The 26,456-nt window shown below is 45.3% G+C and overlaps 1 protein-coding gene across 1 annotated transcript in view; it reads left to right on the top strand.

Moving 5' to 3' along the window:
• Window positions 1-1,413: 1,413 nt before the first annotated feature.
• Window positions 1,414-26,456, top strand: part of NTRK3 (neurotrophic tyrosine kinase, receptor, type 3) — a gene marked incomplete at its 5' end in the record, with an annotated part of 146,451 nt that continues 121,408 nt past the window's right edge. The window contains 6 exons of the mRNA XM_009071812.1: window positions 1,414-1,556; window positions 2,169-2,310; window positions 4,422-4,718; window positions 8,184-8,207; window positions 9,024-9,094; window positions 10,833-10,935. Coding sequence (XP_009070060.1) covers window positions 1,414-1,556; window positions 2,169-2,310; window positions 4,422-4,718; window positions 8,184-8,207; window positions 9,024-9,094; window positions 10,833-10,935 — 780 coding nt within the window. The remainder of the gene's footprint in view (window positions 1,557-2,168; window positions 2,311-4,421; window positions 4,719-8,183; window positions 8,208-9,023; window positions 9,095-10,832; window positions 10,936-26,456) is intronic.

The raw sequence follows: 26,456 nt of genomic DNA, 5'->3' as shown, positions 1-26,456 counted from the left end.
CCCAAGTTCACAATGTCTCTTTAAGCTCTGGAAATTGGCCAAAGTGTTCCTTCATGTGGATGAACTAAAAAGATTTGAGAGAGTGCTGTAATTTCCGCCCCACATGGGAAGAATAATCTGCAAGGATTAAATAAACAAACAAAAATCCTTAGGAATCAGGGACAGGAGAGGTGGTTCCATCAATGGTGGTATTGGACTCTAAGGGACAGCAAGGTGCTGGTTTGGGAATAGGAATGTGTTGCTGTGCAGGGTGAGCACATCCTCTGATCACTCAGTCTCCTGGAAGGATGAGGAGGCACACTGCTCTGCCTTCCTCCAAGTGACAGCCTTTCTGTTCAAGCGTTAAGACTCAAGGGATGTTGTAACAATACCATGTTTGTCTTTGTCCTTTGGTGCTGAGGGCTAGTGTGTCTTGGTGTGGCCATGTTTGGTACCAGCTTAACCTGGAGAAGATCATACTTGTCCCTCCTATCTCCCTCTCCACTGATTCTTACCATCTATGCAGCTTGGCCAGGCCTTGGCCACTGCCTCCTTTCTTCTGGCATCCCCACAATGTACAATTGTTCCTTCCTTCCTGGTATTGGTCCCTGATGGCAATGAAAGGATATGTTTGCCTGTCCATGACTATGTGTTGGCATAACATATGCTGCTGCCCTATGATGGGATGGGACCACTGGACAGTTCCCCCTTTCCTGCCTGCCCAATCTGCCTCTATGAGTGACCTGGAAATCCTTCCCTTTGTAAGAAGTCTATTTGCCCTTCTTGCAACCAGCACAGTCTTGTTTCATGTTGCAAGGGTATTTGGTGCCTGTGGTGGCAAGTAAGGAAGTAGTGTAAATCAGAGCCACCTTAAATCAGTGAATCCCTCTGCTACCACCAAGGAAGAGCAAGGGCACCTTTCATTAGGAGAGCTGCAGTTAATATGAGGGCACATCTGTGGTCATGTTCTCTATATTGTTATAAATTAGAGCGACACTTTCCTCATCTGAAGTGCTGGGTGCTCTGTGCCTTGTCCATGGAGATGGGAATGCTTTGAATCCTCTCCCAGTACATACAGCTTTCTCATCCAAGGTGACTGCCCTCATAAGCAGCTTCTGTGGGAGTAGAGAGATAGGGATAGGGGTTGTGTGAAGGGAAGGGTGGTTAGAACTGGACAGCAACTTTTGGATTCAAAGATAAGAGGGTCTGCTCAGCTGGCACATCTCCAGTGTCTACATTTTCCCCTGTCTCCCAACACCCCTCCTTCCCTTAGGTAGGGCAAGGCCACTCTGCTGCCTCCTGCTACTTATCCCAGGGTGCTGGAGGCTGATTTGGGAAACGGCTTGGTGGGATCTGGGTCCACACATTTGTCCGGTGGCAGGCTGTAGCAAATGCTGCTCCACACCTGAGCACCTTGGTGTTTGGCTCCTCTAGACCTTCCTGAGATCAGTGTGAGCCATGTGAACCTGACGGTGCGGGAAGGGGAGAACGCTGTCATCACCTGTAACGGCTCAGGCTCACCACTGCCTGATGTCGACTGGACAGTGGCTGAGCTCCACTCCATCAACACCCACCAGGTAAGGACTGCAGGACCTCAGTGCTGCCTGTGTGTGATGTGGCAAGGGCAAGGCAGATGCCAGGGGTTCCCCAGGCCTGTGCATGCAGGGCTGAGGATAAGGTAGATGGTAGAGACTACTATGAAGAATGTGAAATGGTTGTATCCAAAAGAAAATTGAGGCCATTCCCTTCCCACATGAGAACCTGGGGGCTACCACAAGGGAGCAAAACCTTCCCTCTGTATGGCTGGAAAGAGAAGATGACAGAGCTTTGTATTTCAGTGATCCCTAATTGAATTAACTCATGTCTCCTCTAATGAAACTATCTGTTTGCATATGTGCCTGCAATAGCAGTAGCTGAAATAAGCAGCTAAGCAAGATTTTCTAGGGGCAAGACATATGAATCAGTACTGCAATGCTATGGCTCTCCACTTCCCAGTAGTTCCTCTTATAAGATGTGGTGTCAGGTGAGGAAACAACTCCCTTCACCCAGATCCTACTTGCCCTTGGATTTTGGAGACCTTCTCACATCTTAAATGGAATCTGTCATCTTCCTCTTCTGAGGATGGTAACAGGGAGGAAAAGAGCTACCAGACACTGATTTCTGTTTGTATTTCTCTCTGGGATTTTTAGACCAACCTCAACTGGACCAATGTTCATGCCATAAATTTGACCTTGGTAAATGTCACCAGCGAGGACAATGGATTCCTGCTTACCTGCATTGCTGAGAACGTGGTGGGGATGAGCAATGCCAGTGTGCTGCTCACTGTCTACTGTAAGTACCAGTAGAGAGACCTTGTCCATACAGAGGCTGGAGGGCTGCCCTGGGAACCATTTGAATGCATGGCCACTAGATACCTGGGACGTACTGATTTTGTGGGTGAGAATTAGGAGTTGAGCACAGTGAGGAGGAGGTGGATCCTCACACAGCTCTCTCTCAAGTATCAGTAGTTTTGCTTTCCTGATGCTTCCTTTAATCCAGAATTGAGCACTAGAGCAGAGGAGGAGCAGCAGTGCTGCACTGGTGGTGAGCACCTCTCCACCTACCTCTTGGAAGGTCTAGTAGAGCAAGGAAAAACCATAGAGGGGCAGAAACTCTATGTACAAACACAGTGTTGCTTGTCCTCATGCTGTGTGAGAAGTTTAGTGACACCCTTGCTAAAGACAGTTTAAAACCTGCCACTGATTTCAGGCATATTAGTGCTTCCTACCAGGTCAGTTCCTACAAAGTTAAACTGTAAATGCCATGTTAATGTGCACATGTCAAATTTCAACTGTTCACTTTTATCTGCAAGTAGCTCAACTTTCTTTGTGCTTTCTAATACAGCGTAACACAAACTTGACCTTAAGAGGAAGTTTACACAGCTTTGTGGTCTCAAGTAGCTGAGATTTACTATATTTTGCTGTGTCTGTAATATTTGCCCTTACTCTGTAGTTTGAAAATCTGTCCCCCACCCCAACCTTGCCTGGGAGACCCATGTGGAATCTGACTAGTCTCGGTGATCCCACACATGCTGCATGATGCTTTGCTACTTTCATCTTCCTCCCAATATATGTTATTGATGGATTGAAGGATGGAGGTGGTTTAAAGATCAGCTCAGAAGTGACTAGTCAGCAGGCAGGTGTTTTTTGCACCATGTTTTAGCATCTTTTCCACCATGGCCATGCCTATTTCCACCCATGAAATCCTCTAAGATGCTGACAGTTTCTGCTACCCCTGCTCTTGCTGCCTAGACCCATTACTCAGGCTGTAATTTCACACTGAAAAGATCTGGGTTTGTGCATGTAGGTGGCTGCCTGTTTTGAATCCTCCTTGCCAGGGAGATGTGAACAAGCCATATAAGATCTAGGCTTGTGAGTGAAAGGAGGTGGCTGGGATGTGGCTGTGTGGTTCAGGGTATCTGGGTACTGGTGGGAGAATTTTGCTCAGCTGCAACCAGCTCTGCACCTTCTTTTCTTCTACCACCTTCACTGCCTGAAAAATTCACTGTCTTTTTTCCAAGATGGGTCAAAGTTGGTGTGTTGCTTTTCTTCCTTGTGGATGTCCCATGGGTTGTCTTTGCAGCTGGATGGTACCAGGAAAAGGAGAGTTTTAGGGAAGGCCTACATCTTTGTGTCCTTTATCTTTGTACAAAACTTGTTCTTCTAGTTCAGACCTTGCCAGCCTTGGGGTTTGGGACCTTATGTGTAGGCGTTGTAAATGGGGTTTCAGAAGCAATAGGAGAGCAACATTTGAATTCTTGGGGTGTCCCAAGGGGAAGACAATGCATATGCAATAAATTGCAGGTGGAGTCTCTGCTTTTCTTATCCCTCTCCCACTCTGCTCCCTTTAATTAAAACACCCCTGGAGGCTGTTCGGCGAGTAAGAAGTCTTTTGGGATATTCAGGCAGTCAAAACCCCCAAGGACAGGCAGTCGCTGAGGGATGTTTGCTTCTACAGCTATGCAATCCAAAATTGCTCGGTGCGACTGGAGAGCTCCCACGGGCACCTTGCACATGTGTAATGTAACAGTGCTACGTCGTGGTGTCCTCCTTAACAGGAACAGTCGGCCTCCCTGTGATCCCTTGGGGGAAGGAGAGCAGCAGTAGGTGTGTGGACCAGGCAGCTCCAAGATTAATTGTTCCTGGGCTGGTGAAAGGACCATCCCTGTCATTAATTTGTACTCCTGTTCGGATGACCAAGAGAGTTTGCTATGGTTCACTATGGATCCTCTTTTCAGGGAGTGTGGAGTGGTTCTTCTGTGCTGCTTCTTTGCAGACATCCATGAGAAGAGTAGAAGGAACAGGGGATTTTGGTGGTTTTCAATAATCTTATTTTCCATGGTGCACAGAGACATGACGTTGGGTGGAGGTGTGCTGTGAGCCTGCCATGTTTCTCTCTGCTAGATCCCCCTCGCATCCTTACTCTGGAGGAGCCGGTGCTACACCTGGAGCACTGCATTGCATTTGCAGTGCATGGGAACCCAGCTCCCACCCTTCACTGGCTGCACAACGGCCAGGTCCTCCGGGAGACAGAGATCATCCACATGGAGTTTTACCAACAAGGGGAGGTGTCTGAGGGTTGCCTGCTGTTCAACAAACCCACTCACTACAACAATGGCAACTACACGATTGTGGCCACCAACCAGCTGGGCTCAGCCAACCAAACTATCAAAGGACACTTCCTTGAAAAGCCCTTTCCAGGTAGGATATTCAGTTTATCTCATTAGGGTTCCTTGCAAACTGAAGGTCTTATTATGGCCCTGCCAGTAATTCTTGCACCTAAACAAGGTGCACCCAAGCTGGCCTCTGTTTGAGCATCAGATTGGAAGAGGTGACCTCTGGAAGCCTCTTCTTCTGACCAGTGTGATTTTCCTACTCTAGTGTATCTCAGTGTCATGTCAATTCTTATTGCTGGGAGAGGCACTAACTGGTTTAGATATTTTTGTTTTGTGTCATATTCTGCAGTGTGTTTATTTATTTATTTGAAACATCTTCAGGAATTTCAGTGGGAATAGGATGTAAGTTTGGCCAATTATTTTGGATCTTGTCTTGGGTGCCCCAAAGATGTTACCCATATTTTTATTTTTTTTGAAAGAGTATGCTTCTATGTGATTGCTAGTTATAAGCTAAAGAAAGCAAAGCCCTTTGAAGTGATGCAGCTCTTCCCTTTTTTTTTTTCCTTCTAGCTTGCATTTTGTGAAATGATTAAAGCTGGATGCAGCAGTGTCAGGATTGTTTTCTTTCCAAATGCGATATGTGCAGTTCCAGGATGACAGGGCTACAAAAGATGCGACGGCTCAATTAGTCACTTTGCATCAGTTTGCTGGGATTTCTTAACTGATTGTTTGGAATTCCCTGTTGCACTCCCTGGTGATTCAGGGCCTAAATGCTAAAAGTAAAGCACTTGAGGACATGAAGATCCAGCCCTGGGGAAATGTAGTAGAGACATGTGTTGGCCTGTCTGCTTTATAGTAACTTCTTGGTCTGCTCTCTGGCATTGCAACACCAAGCTGGTCATCATGGAGTTAAGATCTGTGCATGCTGCTGCCTTCAGGAATGATGCCATGAGAAAGTGGCAGCTCTAAATTGGCCCCTGCAGCCCAAGAAAATCCAGCAAAATAGGGCGTTTGCTAAATATAGAAAAATACCAACGGTACTCTCATTTATTATTTATATCACACCATATATGTACACAGAGTTTTCCCGCAGGTCAAATATCATAAATGCAAACTCAAATCTCTGCCTTGAAGATCTGACAATTGAACAAATGAGATGATATGGATGGGAGTGGAAAATTTGTCTTCTGGCTTCAAGGATGCTGCCCTGTTTGGCTATCTGACCTATTTATGTTTTCTTCTGTCAGGGCAGAAGAGCAGCTTATCAAATGTGGGTGGGTGAGGGAGGAGAAACACACAGGTTTGCAGTCTCAGCTCTGTCAGGTCCCACCTTTGTGTCTCAATTTCCCCATCTGCGAAATGGGGACAGCTCTTAAGTTAGGTGCTGGACTTCCAAATCAGGGTGCACATACGCTGTTCCAGAGAGCTGATTTTGGAAATGGATCTGAGCTGTGCTGTGATGTGGGAAAGCACATTGATGTTTGAAGAGCTTCTTGTGTCAGAGGCTCTTGGAGAATGGGATTGTGTGAAATACATGTAAAATATTGCCCTTGTGAGTGCATCTTCACCCACGCCTTGTGTGTGCTGTTGGTGTGGAATGCTTACTGATCCCGAGCCATCGCTCAGCAGGAGTGGACCCATTTCTTTTATTTCTTCTGATCCAAAGTCCCAAGCCATTCCTCACCCTGGCAGACCCTGTCAGCCCAATGCAGGATGTAATTTACTTTCCTTGAAGCTTGTTGCTTTGTCCACTACCACAGCTGACATATACACTCAATGCAGTTGACGTTTATAATTCCCCATTTGAAGGTAGATTTGTTCAGAAAATGCCACACATTGATGGTTCCCCAGTGTGGTTCATTCAAGCCCTTATCACCTACAGCAATTCACAGGTGCAAAGGCTTTGCTGTCACTACCCTAGATGAGATTGAGTCTTAATAAGGTCCTTTCCAACCCCTTAACTATCTATGAATTTATGAATCTATGAATGAAACTGTAGTGTCTAGAAAACTTCCTAATAGCATAGAAAAAAGACCTGTTTTTAGAGCCCCCTGGATTGCAACCTATCATGGTACTGTGTCACACTATGCTTCACAGGTTGAGAAGAGCAAGGTGCTGTCAGAAGTTGGGTGAGAGTTGGGAGATATATGTTCTTTGCCATATCCACTTTCTCTCTGATGCTGTGACTTTAGGAGACAGGGCAGTAGCTCCCAGGACAGATTTGTGTCATATCCTGTTAAAATCTCATTGCATGTTGTCATTGGTATCTCTGCCATAGGCTACCATCTCCTTAGTGAATCCACAAAGGTTAATATACCTGTGATGAGTGTTCAGTTCTTTGGAAACTTCTCACAACACTCAAACTGGCTGAAATTTCTTGGTTATTTTTAATACTTTGAAAAATAGGGTTTACTGGAAAATGAGCTTTTTGTGGCTTTCTGTTGAATTTGCTTAGTCCTACAGAGAAAAATGGAAAGGAAAAATGTAGAAACAGCAAGAATTTTATGACTAGACTCCATCTGCCTTAATAGGAAAAAAAGTCTCCAAATAAAATATTTCTTCCTTTTTCCCCCACCCCCCTTGCTAGAAAAAGCCAAGGAAAGTTACCCCTCTGCTCAACTTGAAACACAAATATTTTTTCAGGTTTTTCCCCTGGTTTGGAAAGCTGTGTTTGTCACTTGGGGCTTGTTTTACGCTTCCCTTCCAAACCTCACCCATGCTTCAGCGTGAACGTTTCAGCATCCTTCCAGGAGCCCTCTGCCAGCAAAGCTGTGTAAACTCCAGTTAATATCAGGCTCAGTTTCTTACATGGGCGAGTGAATTGAAAGCTGACATTATTCTCACGCTATGTAAACTGAGTGTCACCAAGGGCTTTAGACCTCATCGTCTGGGGTCTCAGCCACCTTTGGAGATGAAGGAGCTTTACTGAATAGACTGGAGCAGTCATGAGACTGGCAGCAGGGACTGGCGTTCCTGTCTTGGGCAAGAGGCAGCTCTAGGACAGTCACAGCCACCGTGTCCAGTTCAGATGCTATTAGTTGTTATGAATGGCACATGAAAAGGAGGTCAGAGAAGGTGCCCTCTACCCTCCATGGCCCAAGCTGGACTGTCCTCCGTGGGAGCTGGTCCTTGTCCTCACAGGACTTTGTCCTTGGGTGAACAGTGTCATGCAAGGCAGAATCTGCTTCTTTCCCCTCCACCTCCATAACCTGCAGAGCCCTGTGTGCCTGTTGAGCTTTGCTCACCTGCTGAAAGCAGGATCATTTAACAATCATTAGAAGTGTGGATAGTATGCTGCTACTTGTTCTCCATTTTGGAGTATCACTTCTCTCCTCTTTCAGCCCGAGGTTCTCCATCCTGATCTCCAGCATGTCCTGCTGGCACATACTCTGCAATTTCGAACTGCATTTGCCCAAGAGGACAAAATATGAAAAAGTTGGTTTTCTGGGCAATATGGGGTAGTGGAATGTGTCTGAGGTGGGTTGGGAATTGGAGTCCTCTCCCTTTGCTGTGCTGCTAACTGTTCCTTCTCTCTTTGTCCTTTTCACAGAGAGTACGGACAACTTTGTCTCAAGTAAGTGTCTCCTTGCCTCTTGCGTACTATGGCTGGTTAGTTTCTCTGGTTCCCCCTGCCCCTCTGTCCTTTGCATACTCCTGGAGGAAAAATCAGGAGGCCAGAAGCAAGTTGGTAGAGCTTGCACAAAGCCATGGTTTCCTCATGCATCAGTAAAATGGTTTGGGAGTTTTGATCAGCTGGGTAATCTCTAGAGACCAGGAGATGCTCATTTCCTTCTAGTAATGTACTGTCAACTCTCCTATAAAGGAAATGATGGTTTGTTGTGGTGTAGTAATAGGGGTCTTAACTAGATCCAGGCCAGTCCCCAGTGTTAACATCTGTCGTGTGGACTGGGACAAGAAGCAGGACTCAGCTTCTGTCATGTTTACACAGCACATTCTTCCTGCCTCTGCCACCCCACAAATAACCAATCGACCAAACAAAACCCCAAACCCAAAAAGCATCCAAGTAACTGTTTTTTCTGATGAAGTTCTGCCAGTCAGTCTTGTATTTTAACCCTACTTAGCCCAGTAGATTTTTGAAAGGTAGGAGATGGCTAAAGGGTGGATGGCGTCCGCCCTGGGACACCAGACACCCAAATGTTTCTCATTTGTAAGGCAGGAGTGACATCAGCAGAGTGCTGGCCTGTGTTTTCTCTGCTGACGCACACTGGTAACTCTGATGGTTGATTTGTGCCTTCTGAAAGAAAATTGAAGCCTTTGTTTGGGTGAACTGGATCTCGTTAGGTCAGGCATTGCCAATGGAATGTGCTGGTACCTTGGATGTCCCATGGGACCCACAATGAATCTTCTGTCTTTGCTGTTTTGGTTTCAGTTGGTGATTATGAAGTGAGTCCCACCCCACCAATCACTGTGACCCATAAACCAGAGGAGGACACTTTTGGGGTGAGTCCTGTCCTCTTCTCTACACAACTGTTTTGCATGCATTTCTCGTTATTGATGACTCAGTATTTGCATTCCTCTGCTGTTTTAAGATGTTTGCAAGGAAAATCTCTTCCTTTATGACTCAAGACAGCAATCAGAAGGATTTTGCAGCTCATGTCAGGCAGGTAAAATACTCACATGAACCATCTGATCCTCTTGGGTCTGCAGTGTGGAACCAGGGAGCTCTTTGAAAATAAGGCATCTTGTGAAGTGGTTGCTGGCAGGGTCAGAAATTCTCACTCTTAAAAAGTAGCACCCAGAGAACAAACAAACAGGCAATTGTGTGTTTCAGAGTATTATTGATCTCTTAAGTTTAGCCTGGTGAGGGACTCAGGTTTAGCTTGGTTCAATTCTGTCAATGCCCATTTGCCCTCTCTCCTGCTGTGCAGGTCATGCCTAAAATGAAAAAGGAAAGAAAGGCTAGGGATTATCAGATCTCAACGTTGTCTTTCTTCTTCGGAATCCAGGTAGAAAAAGGGGAAAAAAATTAGCATGTTACACAATTGCTCTAATCCTGTGAAAGTTTTAAGATACTGAAACCCACCAGGTGTTAACAGAACTAACAAAACTCAGTCCACCTTGGTTTCAGTTCTCATCCAACTGAAAATGTCCTATAACTGAAGTGGAAGCTTTATACAGTGAGGCTGGAGTAATAATGTGCATAGATTATTAAATATAAAGCACAGAAAACAGTCTGGGGATGAAAATAGAGTGTGATAAAATAAAAATTTAAAAATATCATAACAAATGTACCAAGAGCAGGGAAAAGGTTTGCAAAATGAAATTACTTTTTCTTGGTTAAATGATGTATTTTCTATTATAACAGAATGCAGTTTTGTAAAAGGAAGCAAAGTCTAAATGCATCACAAGACCCAGTACAGAACAATTGGACAAATGCCAGAGAAATTGTTGTTTACATCAATGCAATAAAAGTATCTTGAGCAAAGACTTGAAGGAATAAATATTCATAAATATTAAAATAAGCCTGGGATTGTAAACCCTTTAGGGCAAGGAGGTTTTCTTTTCTCTGCTCGTACACTGCCACAGTGGAATCAGAGTTCCAGTGAAGGACTTGGACACTGTTGTAGTATAAATATTTGCTACTAAAATTTACAATAAATAGGGATACATTAGAGGCTTTTGGAAACCCAGATGTTTTTAGGGGGGGAAAACCAGTTCTACTTAATTTCTTCTGTTTTCTTTTTGTGGCATGTTATTTTCCCTCACTCTTTGTCCTGAGGGATGTTTGGATGGAGACAGAATTGCTTTCTCTAAAGAATTTTCTGCTGCTCCTGTGTGTTCCCAACTGAGGTTTGTATAGCTTCAGTGTTGTAATGTCATGGCACAGCGGTGATGTCAGAAATTGAGGCTTGGAATATAGTGCAGTGAAGGAAGAGCCTTAGGCATTGGAGCAGAGATCCTTCTTCCCTGCAGATACATGGAGTTGAGAGGCTGGGGAGAACTGGTGCCAAAAGAGCATCACTAATGGGAAGATCCCAGACCTCCCAGTCCTGAAAAAAAGCCTGTGATCCTTCCAAGCTGCACCAGAATCCGCTGCTTTATCCATAGCGGATATCCATAGGGCTGAAGCAGATGGCATGAGCCTACAGAAAGGTTAACTGAGCAAGGAGGAGATGCTGTATTTCCAATGTAGACTCCTAAATTCCTGTCTTGACTCTAGGGCTTTTTTTCCTTTCAGGTTTCCATAGCAGTTGGTCTGGCAGCTTTTGCTTGTGTCCTCTTGGTCGTCCTCTTTATTATGATCAACAAGTATGGCCGGCGGTCCAAGTTTGGGATGAAAGGTAGGTGCAGTCACTTTCCTCTAGCAGGAGGCACCTTCAGGATTGCCCGGCTCTTATAGCACACGTGGAAAGGTGTTGTGGTTTTATTCCTATGTTGCCAGTATAGGTTCAAAGTCTTCTAAAGAGAATGTTGTCCAGCCCTCTTCTGTTTGTTGAGAGAGTAATGGGGATATGCTGCCTGGTGGTGCTCACCTGGATGTGCTTCTGTGGGCAGAAGTGTTGCATGTGTGTTCCTTAGCAGTACATGACTGCACCTACAGGTTGCCCAGAAATGCTCTGAGCCTGCTCCTTCCACCATGTGCTGAGGGAGTTGTACTCAGGACAGCATGCTCTTGGGTGAAATCTTTTTTGTGGGCTTGGTGGTGCATGGGCTTCTCCTGAACTGGCCGCAGAGCATAGGGTGTGAAGGGGGGACAGAAGGATATGAAATTGGTTTGTGTTCTGTTGGGAAGGCAAGTGCACTCATTCACTGTCTGTGAGTGGGGACTGAGATGCTGCTGTGAGTTCGTAAAATCCATGCTGGGAAAATCGCTGACCAGTCTTTCAGCAGTGTGGAAGGTTTCTTTTTGCTGCCTCTCTGTTGAAAGGTTTCCTCCTCAGTGTCATGAGTAATGACTTTAGAAACTTACTTCAAGTGTCCTTGGTAGTTACTGGAAAGTGAGAAGTCATCTGATGTTTGCCAGGCAGAGCTGGTCTCTCTGTCCTACTGACACAGCACTGCGATGTGACAAAGCTAATGCCAGAAGTAGACGACTCTGTGCCATCTGCTTTTTGTGACACTGCTGGTACCTCCAGTTGGGCAGCGTTGGTGGTGCCCAGTGAAGGCTGGAGGAAGAGCCTTCACATGACAAAGTAGTTCCCAGCATAACTGGTGGCTCATGCATACAGTGTATGAAGCCAGGCTTTGACAAACGTGAGCTTCTCCCAAGGCTCCAGAGTCGCAGCCTATTTCCTGGACTTGCCTGGGGTCTGCACTGCAGGGCAGGTTGATAGGTTTGGGAATATTTCTTGTGCTTGCCTAGAGCTTTGTTTGCTTTATGGAGACATTTCCTGAGTGAGTCCAGATGGGGTTCTGGCTGGAGTTTCCCCTATGCATCCTATGGAGATGGAAGACGGGACATTTAATTAAATAGTGAATCTTCTACACCAACTTAGCAATATTTAGTCCATATGTCCAATGATAAGAACCATCTGGCAGGGTGTACTGACTGGTGGGTGGAGTAGAGGAATGGAAGACATGGTTCCTGGGATCAATTCCCAGCTCTTCTACTGACTCACTGAGTGTCCATAGGCAATTAGCTGTCTTAACCTCTGTCTCTGCTTTAATTTCCCCATCTGTAAGACTGGGATGATGTTACGTGCCTTCTGGAGGGATTTGTCAGAACACTTTGGAAGTGCTTGGGCATTTGCCACTGATGCAGCTTAGAGATAGAAATATAAAAAGGAAAAGTAACATTTGACCCTAGTGGAAGAATCAAAGAGGAGTGAAGTGAGTCTGATGTGAGTAACCAGTCTTGGTGAACAGATGTGTGTATGTTTTGAGAGGTGTTTGGATAAATGTGTCAGTGGATATTCTGCATTCCCAAAAGCCAGAAGGGTGCTGTGTTGGGCCCTAGTGTGTGCAGTTTTTGGAAGCAAAAAACTTTTGGCCAAAACCAGCCTGCTTTCCTCCTCATTGTACTGTTTCTTCCAATTCTGATATGAAACCACAACCCTGCAAAGTTTCTACAAGTTTTATTGACATTGCTTGGAGAGGTGGAGTTGACAAAAGCTAATACATCTTTTGAACCAGGCACAAACTCTTTAATGAGTCAAAAGTGTCAAAGACCTCACCATGGACACACTGCCCAAACTCTGCTTCCCTGTTGGGGTTGAGGATCCTCCTGCTCTCTGGGAAGTCTCCCTGGCACATTGCTTTACCTGCTCTGAGCCTCCTGCTTTTCCCAAGCATATCTTTACCTACACTGTTTTCTTTAGCCCTAATGCCATTGTCAACTGCCATGTCATCAGGCATGCTATCAGACCTCACCACTTTTTCATCCACAACACAAATGCAACTCTCACACTCACCTGCAGTAGCTGGGCTTTTTGGTGGTACCCGGGCTATGGTCTGCACTGGCAGCTGAGCCAACTTATTTCTTATCTCCACAAGAAATATCAGTGTCCTCCACACATCCAAAAAGCAGTTTCTAAGTTCTTCTTCCATGCTGCTCAGCAGGTCCATGACTCCATAGCCTTGCTCTCTCCTCAGATTGCTCTAGGGTCTCAGCTGAGCTATTGCAGATGGTCCTGATCTGGCAATGGTACCTTGAAGCTTGTGTTTGCTCTGTGTGTGCTGAATGTCTCTTTCCCAGTGTTTTCCTTTTTGCTCTACTAGTGGACTGCTGTTTTTTTACCTCTCCCTGATGACTTCCTGTTCATGGAGTGATGCCCTCATCCAGATCATCCAGTTGCTCTACTGAGTGGTCCTGAGCTGCTTTTCCAGGAGTTTGCATACAGGTTCTACTTGATTCTGACACCCTGGATGGGGCAGTGCAGCTGGCAGCCACCTCCAGATCTCCTTTAGACAGCACTTTGCTCAGGCCCCCTCACTATCAATTAATTCTTGGGCAGGAGCTGTCCTGTATGTCCCTCAGCATGTTATAATTTGAGGAAAAAAAACCTCCAAGCCCTGAGTCTTTTTGGGAAAGTGCATCATTCCCTGATTCAGGAACTGTTTGTCGCCAGCTGATATGTTGCCACTTGTTGTTGAAATCCCAGCTTGGCAGGCCTGCAGGAGCAGGTTTTTCCTGTTGTTTTTGTCACGGATGCAGAACATTGTGTGCTCGTGTTGGACACGTTACCCAGAGCACCTCATGAGCCTTTCTGAGCACATCTTTTTCCTTCTGCCTCTCCTAGAGTTAAACAGATGGTTTATCTCCTAGAGAGAGGTGAACTTGGACTGACAAGGTTTGATGTCATGTTGGGTTTGGAAATCCCCCTGGGCCAACCTGCTGAGTTACCCACCAGTCTTGGAACCAGATTAATGGGCTGCCAAGTGTCCAACATTCCAGCTGCCTTTGCTGAAATGAAAGTCATTGTGTCTTGAGGTACATGTGCTGGGGGAGGATTACGACAGGATGGTGTTGTCCACATTTGTCCTCTTGTGGCTGGTAGCACACCCTCAGAGCATTGCACCAGAGTCCTGGCAGAGCCACCACTCTGGTTATGACCCGGTTACTGATACAGCAACAGCTAAGCAGTTGGGAAAGCCTGTGGTGCCAAGTGTGCCGTCGCCAGGCTGGAGCAGTGGCATCAACAAAAGCTCCTTTGAAGGCAGCTCTGATGCACTGTGCTCCTCAGCTAAGCCTGCAAAGGTTGGCTTTGTGCCATCCCCCTTGCCTTCCCGTGCTCCCTCCGGAGAGGGCATTCATTAACACGGAATGGTGGAGGTCAGATCCCCTTTCTGGCTGCCTGTCAGCTTTGGCTCCTGTAGCTGGGGGGGAACAGGCAGATCACTGGAGCTGGGGTAGTGGAGGTGGCAGGGAAATGGCAAACAAAGTGCCTTTTTATGAAAAGTAGTGTTACATGGGCAACAGGGGCATTAGAGGGAAAACTACTGGGAAAAGTGAATGTTAAAACTGAGACACGTTGATGTAGCAGGAGTGGACTGCAACCACTTGCTGAAGGGTTATATATCCACAGGAGGGTCTGGGGTGTGTTCTAAAGCTGTATATTAGCGTGGAAAGAAAAGGTTCTTACCAAGCAAGAAATTGGGAGTTAGAGTCCTTTGGTTTACTGTGTGTCCCAGAGGAATGGGTTTTTCAGGTAGGATAGACACACTGGAAGTAAGGAGCTCAGCATCCTGCTCTCAGTTGCTGCTTGCTCCAGTTCTGTGCTCAGTGTCCCACATTCCCTGACTGCCCACCCAAAGTGGAAGGTTTTACACCTCATGTTCTGGGGTCAGGCTTGTCACTGCAAGCCTTGTAAACTTGCATCTTCCAATTAAAATTTAATCTCAGCAGATGACAGGAAATAAAATTTTGTAATGTAGTGAAAAAAGCCACATTCAAATCCCAGGAATAAAAAAAAAAATAAAGAATAATAATGGCATAGAAAAGTCCTGGGACTAACAAAACGTTTGAATGGCACAATGATGGAGACACCATCAATACTTAGTTCGAGGGACTAAAATATATTCTCCTTTTACTTGTTTTCTGTTTACATTTGCAAGTGCCTCGGGATAAAGAACGTGTGCATGCATATATGTGTGATGCGTTCCTGGTGCTGCACATCTTCAATAAAAACCAAATTGAGTTTGCTGAGATATGTGGAGAAAGGTGCTAGAGAAAATCCAGAGCGCAAGAGCACTTGTCGTTTTGCTGAGATGAACTGTTTTCCAGGCTCTGAGATTAAAAACTACTTTCATTCTCCAAACAAGGTTTTCTTCCTTGGGTGGAGCCAGCGCCAGCTAATGGTTCAGACTTGGTTACAGTTGGCAAAGAGTTGATTGATTTTTAATCTGATTTCCTAAAGAAATAAGATGTGTGATCATGCTGCCTTTCTGTGCACATGCAAGCATGTGTCTGCCTGGATTTTCTCTTTCTCTGCTGCAGCTTTTGGATCTGATGGCAAGTTCTACCCAGAGGAGAGGAGAAAGGACTTAGAGATGCTTTTACAGGCATTGATGTGGATATAGGGGAGCTAAACAGAATGACAATTCAGGTGATGTCCCATAGGTAAAAATGCCTTTCTGGAAATTGGAGAATTCATATGGAAGCTCAGCCTTGGATAGAAAAAAAAACCCACGGGGGGATCAGTCTTTCATGGGGTCTGCTGTAGTGGGTGGTGTGTACATCTGTACACATACATATCCATGTTTTCTTTCCGAATAGGCAGAAACAGAAAGGAGGTGGGGGAGGAACAACTGAACAGTAAATAAATACTGCCCACACTTTCTGTAATGTTTGAGGAATCACATCGCTCTCAGTTCATTTGGTATTTGTTCTAATAGCCCTGATCAAAGTGCTGGCGCTGCTGATGTACATGTGGATGTCAGAAGTACTTGCAGAGCTGTTCCATTGTAATTTAGCGTTAGTTAAAAGGTACTTAAAGCGGTTGCCTATTTGATTATGATTGGGGGTTATTAACATTTTTTTCCATAAACAGATGGTAACTGTCCGCTGAGTCGATTGCAGAACAATTCCAGAGTTCTGATTCAAGAGGACCAGCTCATGCAAAGCTGTCTTGGGTTCCTGACTTCTTGCTTTTGTTGATTTGTTTTTTATTTCTTTCATTCCTTTTTTTGGTTTTTGCTTTTCTCCTTCATCAAAGCAATTATCACTGCAGCTTTAAAGGGGGAAAAGATTGTATATTATTCTGTATTATTATACAAGTGCCTATCAGATGAGGCTTAATTCTCTCCCACATTGCCTTGGACAACCCTGGCTGTAATCATACACTGATGTTATGTTTTTCCCCCCTGATTATTTGTTTGCAGTTGTATAGGCATGAAAAAATTCTCTGCAACTTGGAGAGCCTGAACCTTAAGGGTTAGCTGCTCCAGAGAAATCTGTGATCAGGGGCTTTTCATTTCTTCCTCCTGGGAGCCTGCCATGTAGTGGGAGCAGGAAGAAAGAGCAAAGTGCTATCAGTCAGCCTGGCACAGCTAAGGGAGAGAAACAGCCATACATTAGCAGCCATTGCTAACCACAGGGGCTCCAGGATGTATGGCTAACCATATTAATGAACTGGAAATGGGAACTCGTTGCCATTGTGTTCTTTGAGCCTGGGTGTGCAATGCACAGTGCTGAGCAGTGCTGAGGGGCTGATCTCCCCTGAAACATCCGAGCAGAGTAGCTGTGTGGGGCTGATGAAGTTTGGGGCTTCTCCTTGCTGATACCCTTCTATTTGTTTGAAAAGACCCTTGATACACTGCTTGTCCTCAGTATTACTTGGGTTTATTTGCCTGGGACGTGGATTGAAAGGGCATGTGGTTTCACTGGGGCTTCATTCTATAAATACCTGTTTATACTCTGCTGAAGTGCAAGCTGTGCTATTTCTGTATTTATTTATTTAGTGCCTTCAAGGTGATAAAGCATAAATCTCTTTGAACTGATGAACATCACTTTCTAAAACTACCTGAAGTATGGTGTTAACAGGTGGGGGTCAGTCCCTTCTCCCAGGTAATAAGCAACAGAACAAGAAGGACATGGCCTCAAGTTGCACCAGGGGAGCTTAGATTGGTTATTAGGAAAAATTTCTTCAGTGACAGGTTGGTGAGTCGTTGGCTGCCCAAGAAAGTGGTGGAATCACCATCCCTGAAAGCATTCGAAAAACATGTTGATGCGGTGCTTAGGTATATGGTTTAGTGGTGGGCCTGGCAGTGCTGGGTTAATGGTTGGATTCAATGATCTTAGAGGTCTTTTCCAACCGAAATGATTCGATGATAAGTACCTCACCCTCTGCTACATTCTGCAGTCTGTAGCTAGTATGGTGGCAGCAAGGGAAAGCTGCTATACAGCCCTGGGCTCCTTGGCAAACCTTTGAGAGATCCCACCTGTCCCCTGAGGTGCTGTGACAAGGCTTCTGCCTCTCCTCTCTGTGAAGGCAGATCTATTCTCACTCCAGCAGTTAAATGCTCACACCCCTTGTCATTCAGTCCCAGTCGTTGGTCTAGTGAGGGCTTGGAAAGATGGGGTGATGCTGTTGATTGGTGCTGCCTGAAGGAGCAAGGAGCCACCCTTGGGTGGAGAAATGCACTAAATGACCCTGCAGGAGAAATGGTGAGCAGAAGGTTAGGATTTATTTAGATCTAGAAATAAAACATTTTCCTACTCCCAGAAGTACTAATAGGTTACTTATAAAGGAAATGTTAAGTGCGCTGACCAGCCAATATTTATTTCAGTTGCTTTTACAAAACCCAGGTGTCTATTTTAGGCAACTACTAAAAGCAGTTTGGAAAAAAAACAAATAAGGCAGATCAGTAGTTTCCAGGTGACCCGAGAAGCCCCAAGCCTCCTTCATGCCTTGTTCCTGCAGGCTTTTCCTCCCTGTGCATGACCTCCCTCATTCCTCGATGCCCATATTTGCTCTGGTCCCCAGCTGGGTGCTGGACTCCAGGTGCACCACTCACCCTGAGGGAGCCCTACAGCATGGTTGGTGTTTGCCCAGGGCAGTTCAGCATTAACAGGTGTGTCTTCACTGACTTTCACAAGCACTTCTCATGCTGTGGTGTCAAAAGCTGTGTGAGTGACCCCCATCTTACCTGTGACTGTACATTATGTGAACTCTCAGCTGAGGTGCTGGAAAGAGGTTGACATTTATTTATTTTTAATATTTTTTTTTCAAGCTGTCCCTGTTCCAGTCTCAGAGCATTGGCTTTTCCACCAGAAAAGTGTTAACAAGTGGCACTGCTGGGGATGCTGCTGCTTTTGTAGCACCTTGCTGGCTTCTGCCTTTGGATATGTGCTGGGCACAGCCTGAAGGAGGAAGGAGGTGAGAATGTGCCATGGCTGCCTCCCTTGCACCGCAGGGTTGGGAAGTTGTCCTTCATCCACTTTCCATTCAGGAGCAACTGAATTGTCCCAATTCCTTATCCAACTGCTTGTATCCACCTTTGCCACAGCTGTGAGATTGCCCAAGCTCAGTCACCCAAGCAGCCTAAGCAATGGACTATAGAGAAAGGTGCTAATCCTCGTGGAGCTCCTCCACAGAGCAGTGATGCTCCTGCCTGCCCTTTCCATGCCTTCATGACTCCAACCTCTGCTGCTTGTTCTGATGGTATCTGTCATCACATGGCTTTGCTTTAGTGAAAGATGCTGGAATGACAGTACAGAGCCAAAATAATTCTGTTGATCTTCAGAGCAGGTAACGCATGCAGCAGCAGGATAAGCTATTTTTTAAACCAATATGAGTAGTCTGATGAAGACTCATCATCTCCACAAGCCGTGTGTCCTGTGCACTCTTGTGCCTCTCTGAAGAAAGCCAACAATAACACAATTAAATGTCAACTTTGATGTGGCTTTAATAAGGTGCAGGGCAGAGTGGAAAGAAACAAAGGGCTTTAATTAATATTTCAATTGTAGTTTTTCTGTACTGGAGTTGTCCAATTATTCTTTGAAAAATGTTTTGTGACTGCTAATGCTGATAAATAGTCCTCTGGGAGGATGCCCCTGGTGAGTTTATCACCTCTTGCTCCTCATGACTTGCTGTAGGGTTGTTGCTCATTTATGTGGTGTTTAGCCAGGGGTGCAGAGATCTGTCACTCTGTCCTTAAATCCTGGAGCAGGAGAGCTTTGTGCTTTGTCAAGGGACAGGTGACTGAGATGCAAATGGTAGGATTGGCAAGGAAAACATTTGGGAGCTGTGAAGGCAAGTAGAGAGACAAAAAAGAACAGTAGTTCTTGGTTTTGAACCTGGGATTTGAGTGTGTTTGAAGGAGTGCCTAGAAATGTGGAGATAGTGGAATAACCAATGGAAATGGATAAGAGCTGTCACCTGGGTTGTTCAAGCTTCGACTGTCAAAAGCACTGGGGAAGCAAATTGTAGGGAGCACTGAAGCATCCGATGATCTAATGGGCTTGTTGCATCTCCAGATTCTATTTCTTGTGGTGCAATATGAGCCTGTCCGTGTCCAGGACAGTCCCAAAAATCTCCATCAGCAGCACCAGTACTTAGCATCTGTTGATGAAAGTGGGATGCTCAGGCATCTCATTTCAGTCTACAACCATGCTATTAAAAATCAATGGACCGGAAGATAATGCCTGTACACAAAAGCAGCTGGGTAGTACTTTGTGCACAGGAGGAATAAATCACATTTGGTTCTCATATTTTGTGCCTGAGGAGCAGGGTTATAATCTAGTTTCTATTTGGGATAGTGGTCTTCAGTTTGTTCCATGGCCTTGAATAATGAAGTAACACTGAGGATACTCAGTTACCCTGAACCTGGCCTGTGGTTTGGGAAAAGGACCTAGGACATCTGTTTGCATGTGTATGTGACATGGCTTCTGTCAGGGTGCATTGAGGGGCACCATGATGGGAATGATGCCCAGTGCACCCACAAAACCTCATCCCAGCCCAGTCATCAGCTGTCAGTGTGCTCTGCTCCACACTCAGGCTATGTTGCAGGACCTCCCCTCTGCTCTCAGGTTTGTGTCATGAGAGCAGTGTGGAGCTGGTGCTCATTGATATCTTCTGTATCTCATGGCTGTTTTGCTCCCTGTATCTACTGGAACCAGGTAGCTCCAGAAAAGTTCTTTTTTTTTTTTTTGCCTTGGACCAGCGTCTGCACGGGTTACCTCTTCTGGAAGAGACTATTTCATGTCAGGAGTCTTACACTGCAGCCCAGCATCCCACACACACTGATGTTGAGGTGATTTTGTGGCTCTGCTGGCTACCCTCTGATCTTGATGAAAAGCCTCACTTGGTGACCAGAGTGGAGTTTTCCCTGAAAAAGAAAAAAAAAAAAAAAGGAAAAAGCCATTTTGGATCAAATGCCCATTGAGAAGCATGGTCTCTGGCCAGGTGGTTTTGCCACATCTGCCTTCTATACCACTCAAGCTAAAACAGTTCACAGCTTCAAAACTGCAGAGAGTGAAAAAGTCTTCAATAACTTTGGAGAGTTAAAAAATCATACAGTTACAGCAAAGAAAAGCAATGTGTCTGCTTGGATTTTGGATTAAAGGCTCTTGGCTTGTTTCTCATTTCACCTGAACAAGCTATAGGAGGAGCTGATGCCGATGCACCTGCCTCTCCATCTCCTCTCCATCCCAGTGCATGCTTCATCCTCCCCAGCAAACAGCGAGCTCTTCCCAGCCTAACACAGTCAAGAGTCAGACAAGAGGCTGTGAATTAGTGTGAGTGGAAAAATATTGTTTTCCTTCACCCTATTTTTCTTCATACTAAGATTCACACAGCCTGGGCTGAGACATCGGTGCCGCAGTAGCTCCAGGGTGGGCGATGTGCTGGTGAGTCTCCCTGGCGCCAGCGGCATCGGTGTTGTGATGCAATGCTGTCCACTTCTGCAGGAGCCTGTGGTGCTGAGACAGCTGCTGGGATCAGGGCAGGGGAGAACTGGCCCTTTTGTTGCTGACAAGATGATTTCATCTTGATGCTCTAAAAGCTCTTGTGACATCTACAATTTTCCAGATGGATAATGAAAACCTGTGAGCAGGGGCGTCTCAGCGGCTTTCGAAGCGCTTGCCTGTGGAGCTGCGTCCATTGGTTTCATATCTGCTGACAGGGCTTAATACTCATTACGCTAAGTGGAGCCGGCACTCAGGGCGGCAGGTAAAGGCACTGCTGCCCTTGGGCTGAGACGTTTCTCACCATGCAGCACAGAGATGCAAATCGGAGCTGCAGATTCTCATCCTGATGGGCTGATTTCTGCCTCTCCTCCTCCCAGGCTGCAGAGCAATGCAGGAGCTGCTGGCCAGATCTCTCACCTCTTGCTCGGGAGCTTCTCGTTACTCTCTCGTGGCAGTCAGGGATGCTTTTGGGTGCAGCCACCATTACTCTCTCGTGGCAGTCAGGGATGCTCTTGGGTGCAGCCCAGGGGCTGCGATGCTTCCACTGGTCTCTTGTAGCTTCAGTCCTGCTTTGGAAAGAGGAAAACAGATGAGGTGCCCACAATCAGCAGGTGCGTGGTCTGTGCAAAAAGACCAAAGCATGTCTTTATGCAAAGTGCTCACAGCAATGATGTGAAAGAAAACCCCCATAATTTTGAAGTAACTGTGGTCTAGTGTCAATACTTATTTATTTCTTAATCATTGTCTCTAGCATTTTTTCATTTGGGTTTTCATAAATTCCCATGCCCATCCCTGTGCCCACAATCAGCAGGTGCGTGGTCTGTGCAAAAAGACCAAAGCATGTCTTTATGCAAAGTGCTCACAGCAATGATGTGAAAGAAAACCCCCATAATTTTGAAGTAACTGTGGTCTAGTGTCAATACTTATTTATTTCTTAATCATTGTCTCTAGCATTTTTTCATTTGGGTTTTCATAAATTCCCATGCCCATCCCTGTGCACGCAGCAATGCTTCAGCAGTCGGATTAGCCACTAAGGGACTCTGGTGCAGTGTGGCAGGACAGACACCACTTCCACTGGTGAGGTGCAAAGGTGGGGAACTGGCTGCTGAGAGCTGTCAGGAGGATGTATGTTGTATAAGGTCCCTGTCTGGCTGTGTGCTGGTCACCAAAAGCACTCTGGGGCTGGAGCCAGGGGCAGGGCAGGTCACTTCCAGAGAACTGCTCAGTATCTGTTTACTGAAGTTAATTCATTACATGTTTTTATGCCCCATCCCCCTAGCTGTTTGTCCCCTTGGCCATTGCAGCTGGCTCTTCCCAATGCTAATCAAGCACATGGATGCAAACCCTCTTTTACCCCAGCTCAGTCCTTCCAGCATCATCATTGCATTTTTTGTTGTTGCCCTTTGCCAAGGTTCCTTGGTGTGTGTGAGGCTTCTGGCTCCATGCCCAGCAGGGTTGGGGATTACTCCAGGTTTGGTCCCCCAGTGCTGAATGGAGATATCTCCCTGTGCAGTGCATGATCCTGCTGTCCTGCTCCGTTGCTGGCTCACAACTCATTTGCAGCGGGCTGTCACCACAAGCCCATCGGGATGTTAAGTGTTTTCAGGTTTCTGCCTCCCAGTAAATTGATGATTTATTGCCAAAACTGTATTTTCTTTAATGTTTGAAGTTTGCATCTCGGTTTCCTTACTTCTGCCTGTGTTTGCTGGCTAAGGGATACACTGCCCCCGTGACTTTGTGCCTTCAGTGCCTCTTGACTTAGGAAACGGCAGCTGAGCTGGTGAGAAGAAACCAGTTCTGCTCAGTCATTGAGCTTCCATATCAGTAATAGCTTCAGAAATTATTATGATCCCACCTGGCCCCCTAAACAGACACATCTCGCTGTGGGGACTGGCTTAAAGCTTTGCCATAGTTATGCCACCCAGACTGGCACTAGCAGGGAAGAGCCACCTAAATCAAATTTACTGTTATGAGTATGACAGTGCTCATATCCAAGCCAGTTTAAATTAATTTTTCAAGAATTTTTTTCTCTGAGACACTATCAAATATATTATACTTTTCATTGACTAATTTTGTAATTCAATCAAGGGAAAATAAGGCATTGAAGGTAGTTCAGCATGATTTGTTTTTATAGACCAACTGCTCCATCCTCTTGATTCCACTATCATTTAGGCTCTTAAATAATTTTTTTTCTTAATATTTCCTTTGGTTTTTTGCTATAAATTTAAAGTTAGGTTTATTAATTTCTTCTGCACACCAGCCAGGAGAACAAAGACAAATTGTGTGTATATAAAGGGAAAAGTCTTTACAGATTTAAAGAGCTTCTGCCTTCTTGGCAAGTTTCTCAGTCTCGAATTAAATTGGTAGCAGCATCTGGTAATGAGACTTCATGCCTTTTGGGCTGCTGAGGGCTTTTGCTGAGTATCCTGCTCAGGTCTGTCCCTCTATTTGGAACTAAGAGAGGAAATATTGCTGAATTATCCAGCAAGAGTTTTCTTAGCTGTTTTGACCATTATTTAATTTTCTCTATCTCTGTTTTTATTCTTTTATTTTGGTTTGTGCTTTATTTATGTTTAAAGAGTATTAATTCTTCTATCTCCTGTTTGTTCTCAATCTCCCTTAATCTAAAGAATTGTGATGGAAATTGAAATTAGATACAGCCTTTTATTTTGGCGTGTCTGCAGAAATCCCCTTCCACTCTGCTGCTGCAGGGCAGCTGGATTTTAGATATTTCTCCCTTTTTTATATTGTTATTTAGCTCTTAATAACAAAACATATTGTCTTTGCTGTGTTTCTTTTCTATCTAAATTTATTATGCTGCTGGTGTACTTAGGAATGATTTGGGTTTATTCTCTCTGCTTAAAGATTTCAAGTAATGCTTCTTGGCTGCTACTGTCTGTTAACATGATATCGGAGTTAATGGGATGTCAGCATGTGCCAAAACTCCTCAGCAGCACAGCACATGGATTCCACTCTGGCATACTAAAACACAAGTTGTAGGGGTAAAGCAAGACACCTTCCTACCTTTAGATATGTATAGGTAAAACACACTGATTTACATTCTGCTGAACTTGATGTGATCATGTTGCACCAAAAAGAGTCCCTTCCTCTTAAGTGCATCCCAACAGAGAAGCCAAAATCTATGCTGGGTTCAGGGATGCTTCAGCAAAGGGCGTCTCACTTGGGTTTGCTCCTGTCAGAGATTTGCTGGTATTTCAGATGATGATTTGGAGACCAGTCATACAGACAAGCTTTGTGCCAAAAAGGAATGAGGTTCTGCTGTTCTGCTAAAAGAGAAGAGGTGCTATTAAATTCTGTTGATTGAGTCTTTTACTAACATGTGCTAGTGGGCTTTGAATGCCTGCCTCTCTTTATCTTTTTTCTTTTCTTCCTCTTTAATACTTAATTATTTGAATGAGACAAAAACTGGCATTTATTTACCTGCTATTAGACAGTTTGCAGAAAGCTGTGTAAGCTCCCTTTTTGCAAAAGATACATCAGCTAAAATTCCTGCTTGCTGTGCTGCTCTGCTTTGTGATACCCACCTTTGGAAAACCTCTTGGATGCAGGCAGGGGAGGCAGTGTGCTGCCTGAAACTGCCTTGAGGATGAATCCTGATTTGAACCAATGGCAAAAATCTATATGTTTTCTCTGGATCAGGGTTTCCTCTTAGATTTTACTTTTTTTTTTAACCCATATGTGGTTTTCAAAGCCATCAGGCTTTTGTGCAAATTCAGGATAACTTCAGGTCCTCTAACATCCTGTATTCTTAGAGGAGAACCTTCAATCTTGAACTCAGCACTGGAGTGCTTTTCCCAGGAGCCATTTCCAAGTATTTTACTTTCAGATGTCAGTGCTAAACTGGCATGTACATACAAAGCCCTGTGTGCTTTGGGACCTCCAAGCTCTCTTCTCTGGCACGTGTGTCTTCTGAAAATTTTATGGCCCTTGCACCGTCACTATCTACAGTGCGTTATGACATACAAAGGCTTTGTGAAGTTTGTGGTTGGAAGATGAGAAGAAACGAGGATGTGAAAGGGTAAGGGAAAGGCGATTGAGCAGACTAGGCGCTTATTTGACGGCCTAATGCATCATGTCACCCTTAGCCAAGGTGGGGAAGGAGGAGACTCATCTCTTTTCTCCTGTGGAGCACAAGTGTGTGTGCACACGTGGGTACGAACAGGCATTGTGGGGGGATAAAAGTGGGGAGATGCTTCATGAAGATGTTAGCAGCTGGCAGTAAGGGCCTATTTATCTACACAGAGCTGCAGAGCCCAGGAGTGGCTGGAGGGAGATCTGCCATTGGGCAGGCTCTTTAAGGATAAATAATCTTGGTTGGAATTTGCGCTGATGATTTCCTAAGCGTGCTGGCATGTCTTGATCAGTGGAGGAGGAGGGAAGGCAGTGCTTGCGGCTTTTTTTGGGGTGTGAATGGGGAAGGCAGGAGGAGGCTGGAGAGAGGAGGGAGCAGCAAGAGTTTCCCATTTTGGTTAGTGGTGTGGGAGATGGAAGGTTGGTGGTTGAATTTTGATTACTTTCATTGGTCTACTAAGCACAGTAGCCATGGGAGATGTGTTACCTATGAATGTGGCTCCACTGCATATGTTGCAGTCCCTGAAACTTTCTATTGAAAGATGTTGCCTTGATAAAGAGGTTTGGTTGATACAGAATCCAGCACACTTCTGACAGTTTAAATTATTGAGAACGTACATATGACTGTCTTGATTAGGAAGGGATAAAACAAAAGCAAAATACACAAACATACTAGTGTAGAGCAGGGGGAGCTGTGTGGCAGCCTGCAGTTTTTAACCTCATGTCTCCATCATGCTCAGATCAGATTCAACAAAATTATCTCAGTACCTTCCTGAATTATTGCAGGACTGAAGATCTGAATTGAAAGTTACATGCTAAATGCCCGGAAATAGGTATGCACATTCCTGCATATGTTTTCAGTGAACAGGAGCACTGCAGGCAGCATTCCCTCTGCTCTTGCCTTGTGCTGCAGCTGTTGAAGCGCAGCGGGTCAAATGCAGCATGGTACCAAATAAAATTTTCAGGATATCCAGCTGTAATTTCCTAGAAGCTGTAGGCTGAGGGAAATGTTTCTAGTAAATATTGGCTCCTAGAGGATAAAGAAACTATCAGTTCTCATCTGTTTGAGGTAGTTTATCCCTGTTTCTGAAGTGTATCGTGAATGCACAGATTAGGCTTTTGCTGAGGCTGTGCCTTTCCTTCTGCCTCAGACATGGGAAGTGTGGGCTGGGAGGTGGGGAGATTGTGTGTGCACTTCTGGAGGAGTGAGGACCCAGTGATGCACCTCTGCTCCAGCCTCCATCAGCTGTGACAGGAGCTCTGAGTCCCACCATCTCAGTGGTACCTTTTTGGTGGGGAGTGTGTGCTCCTCTTTGCAGATTAGCTGAGCTTTACTGAAAAAACAGCTGGCAGATAATTTCATTAGTAGCCACCTGTTGAGAAGGACGTGTGCCAGCGTTTTTCTACGCATAGGAGTTAAAA

This window comes from Acanthisitta chloris, unplaced genomic scaffold (assembly GCF_000695815.1).
Source record: "Acanthisitta chloris isolate BGI_N310 unplaced genomic scaffold, ASM69581v1 scaffold15053, whole genome shotgun sequence".
In the NCBI taxonomy this organism is placed as follows: domain Eukaryota; kingdom Metazoa; phylum Chordata; class Aves; order Passeriformes; family Acanthisittidae; genus Acanthisitta; species Acanthisitta chloris.
The sequence above is the reverse complement of the archived record's forward strand: the minus strand, read 5'-3'. Positions and strand labels throughout refer to the sequence as shown.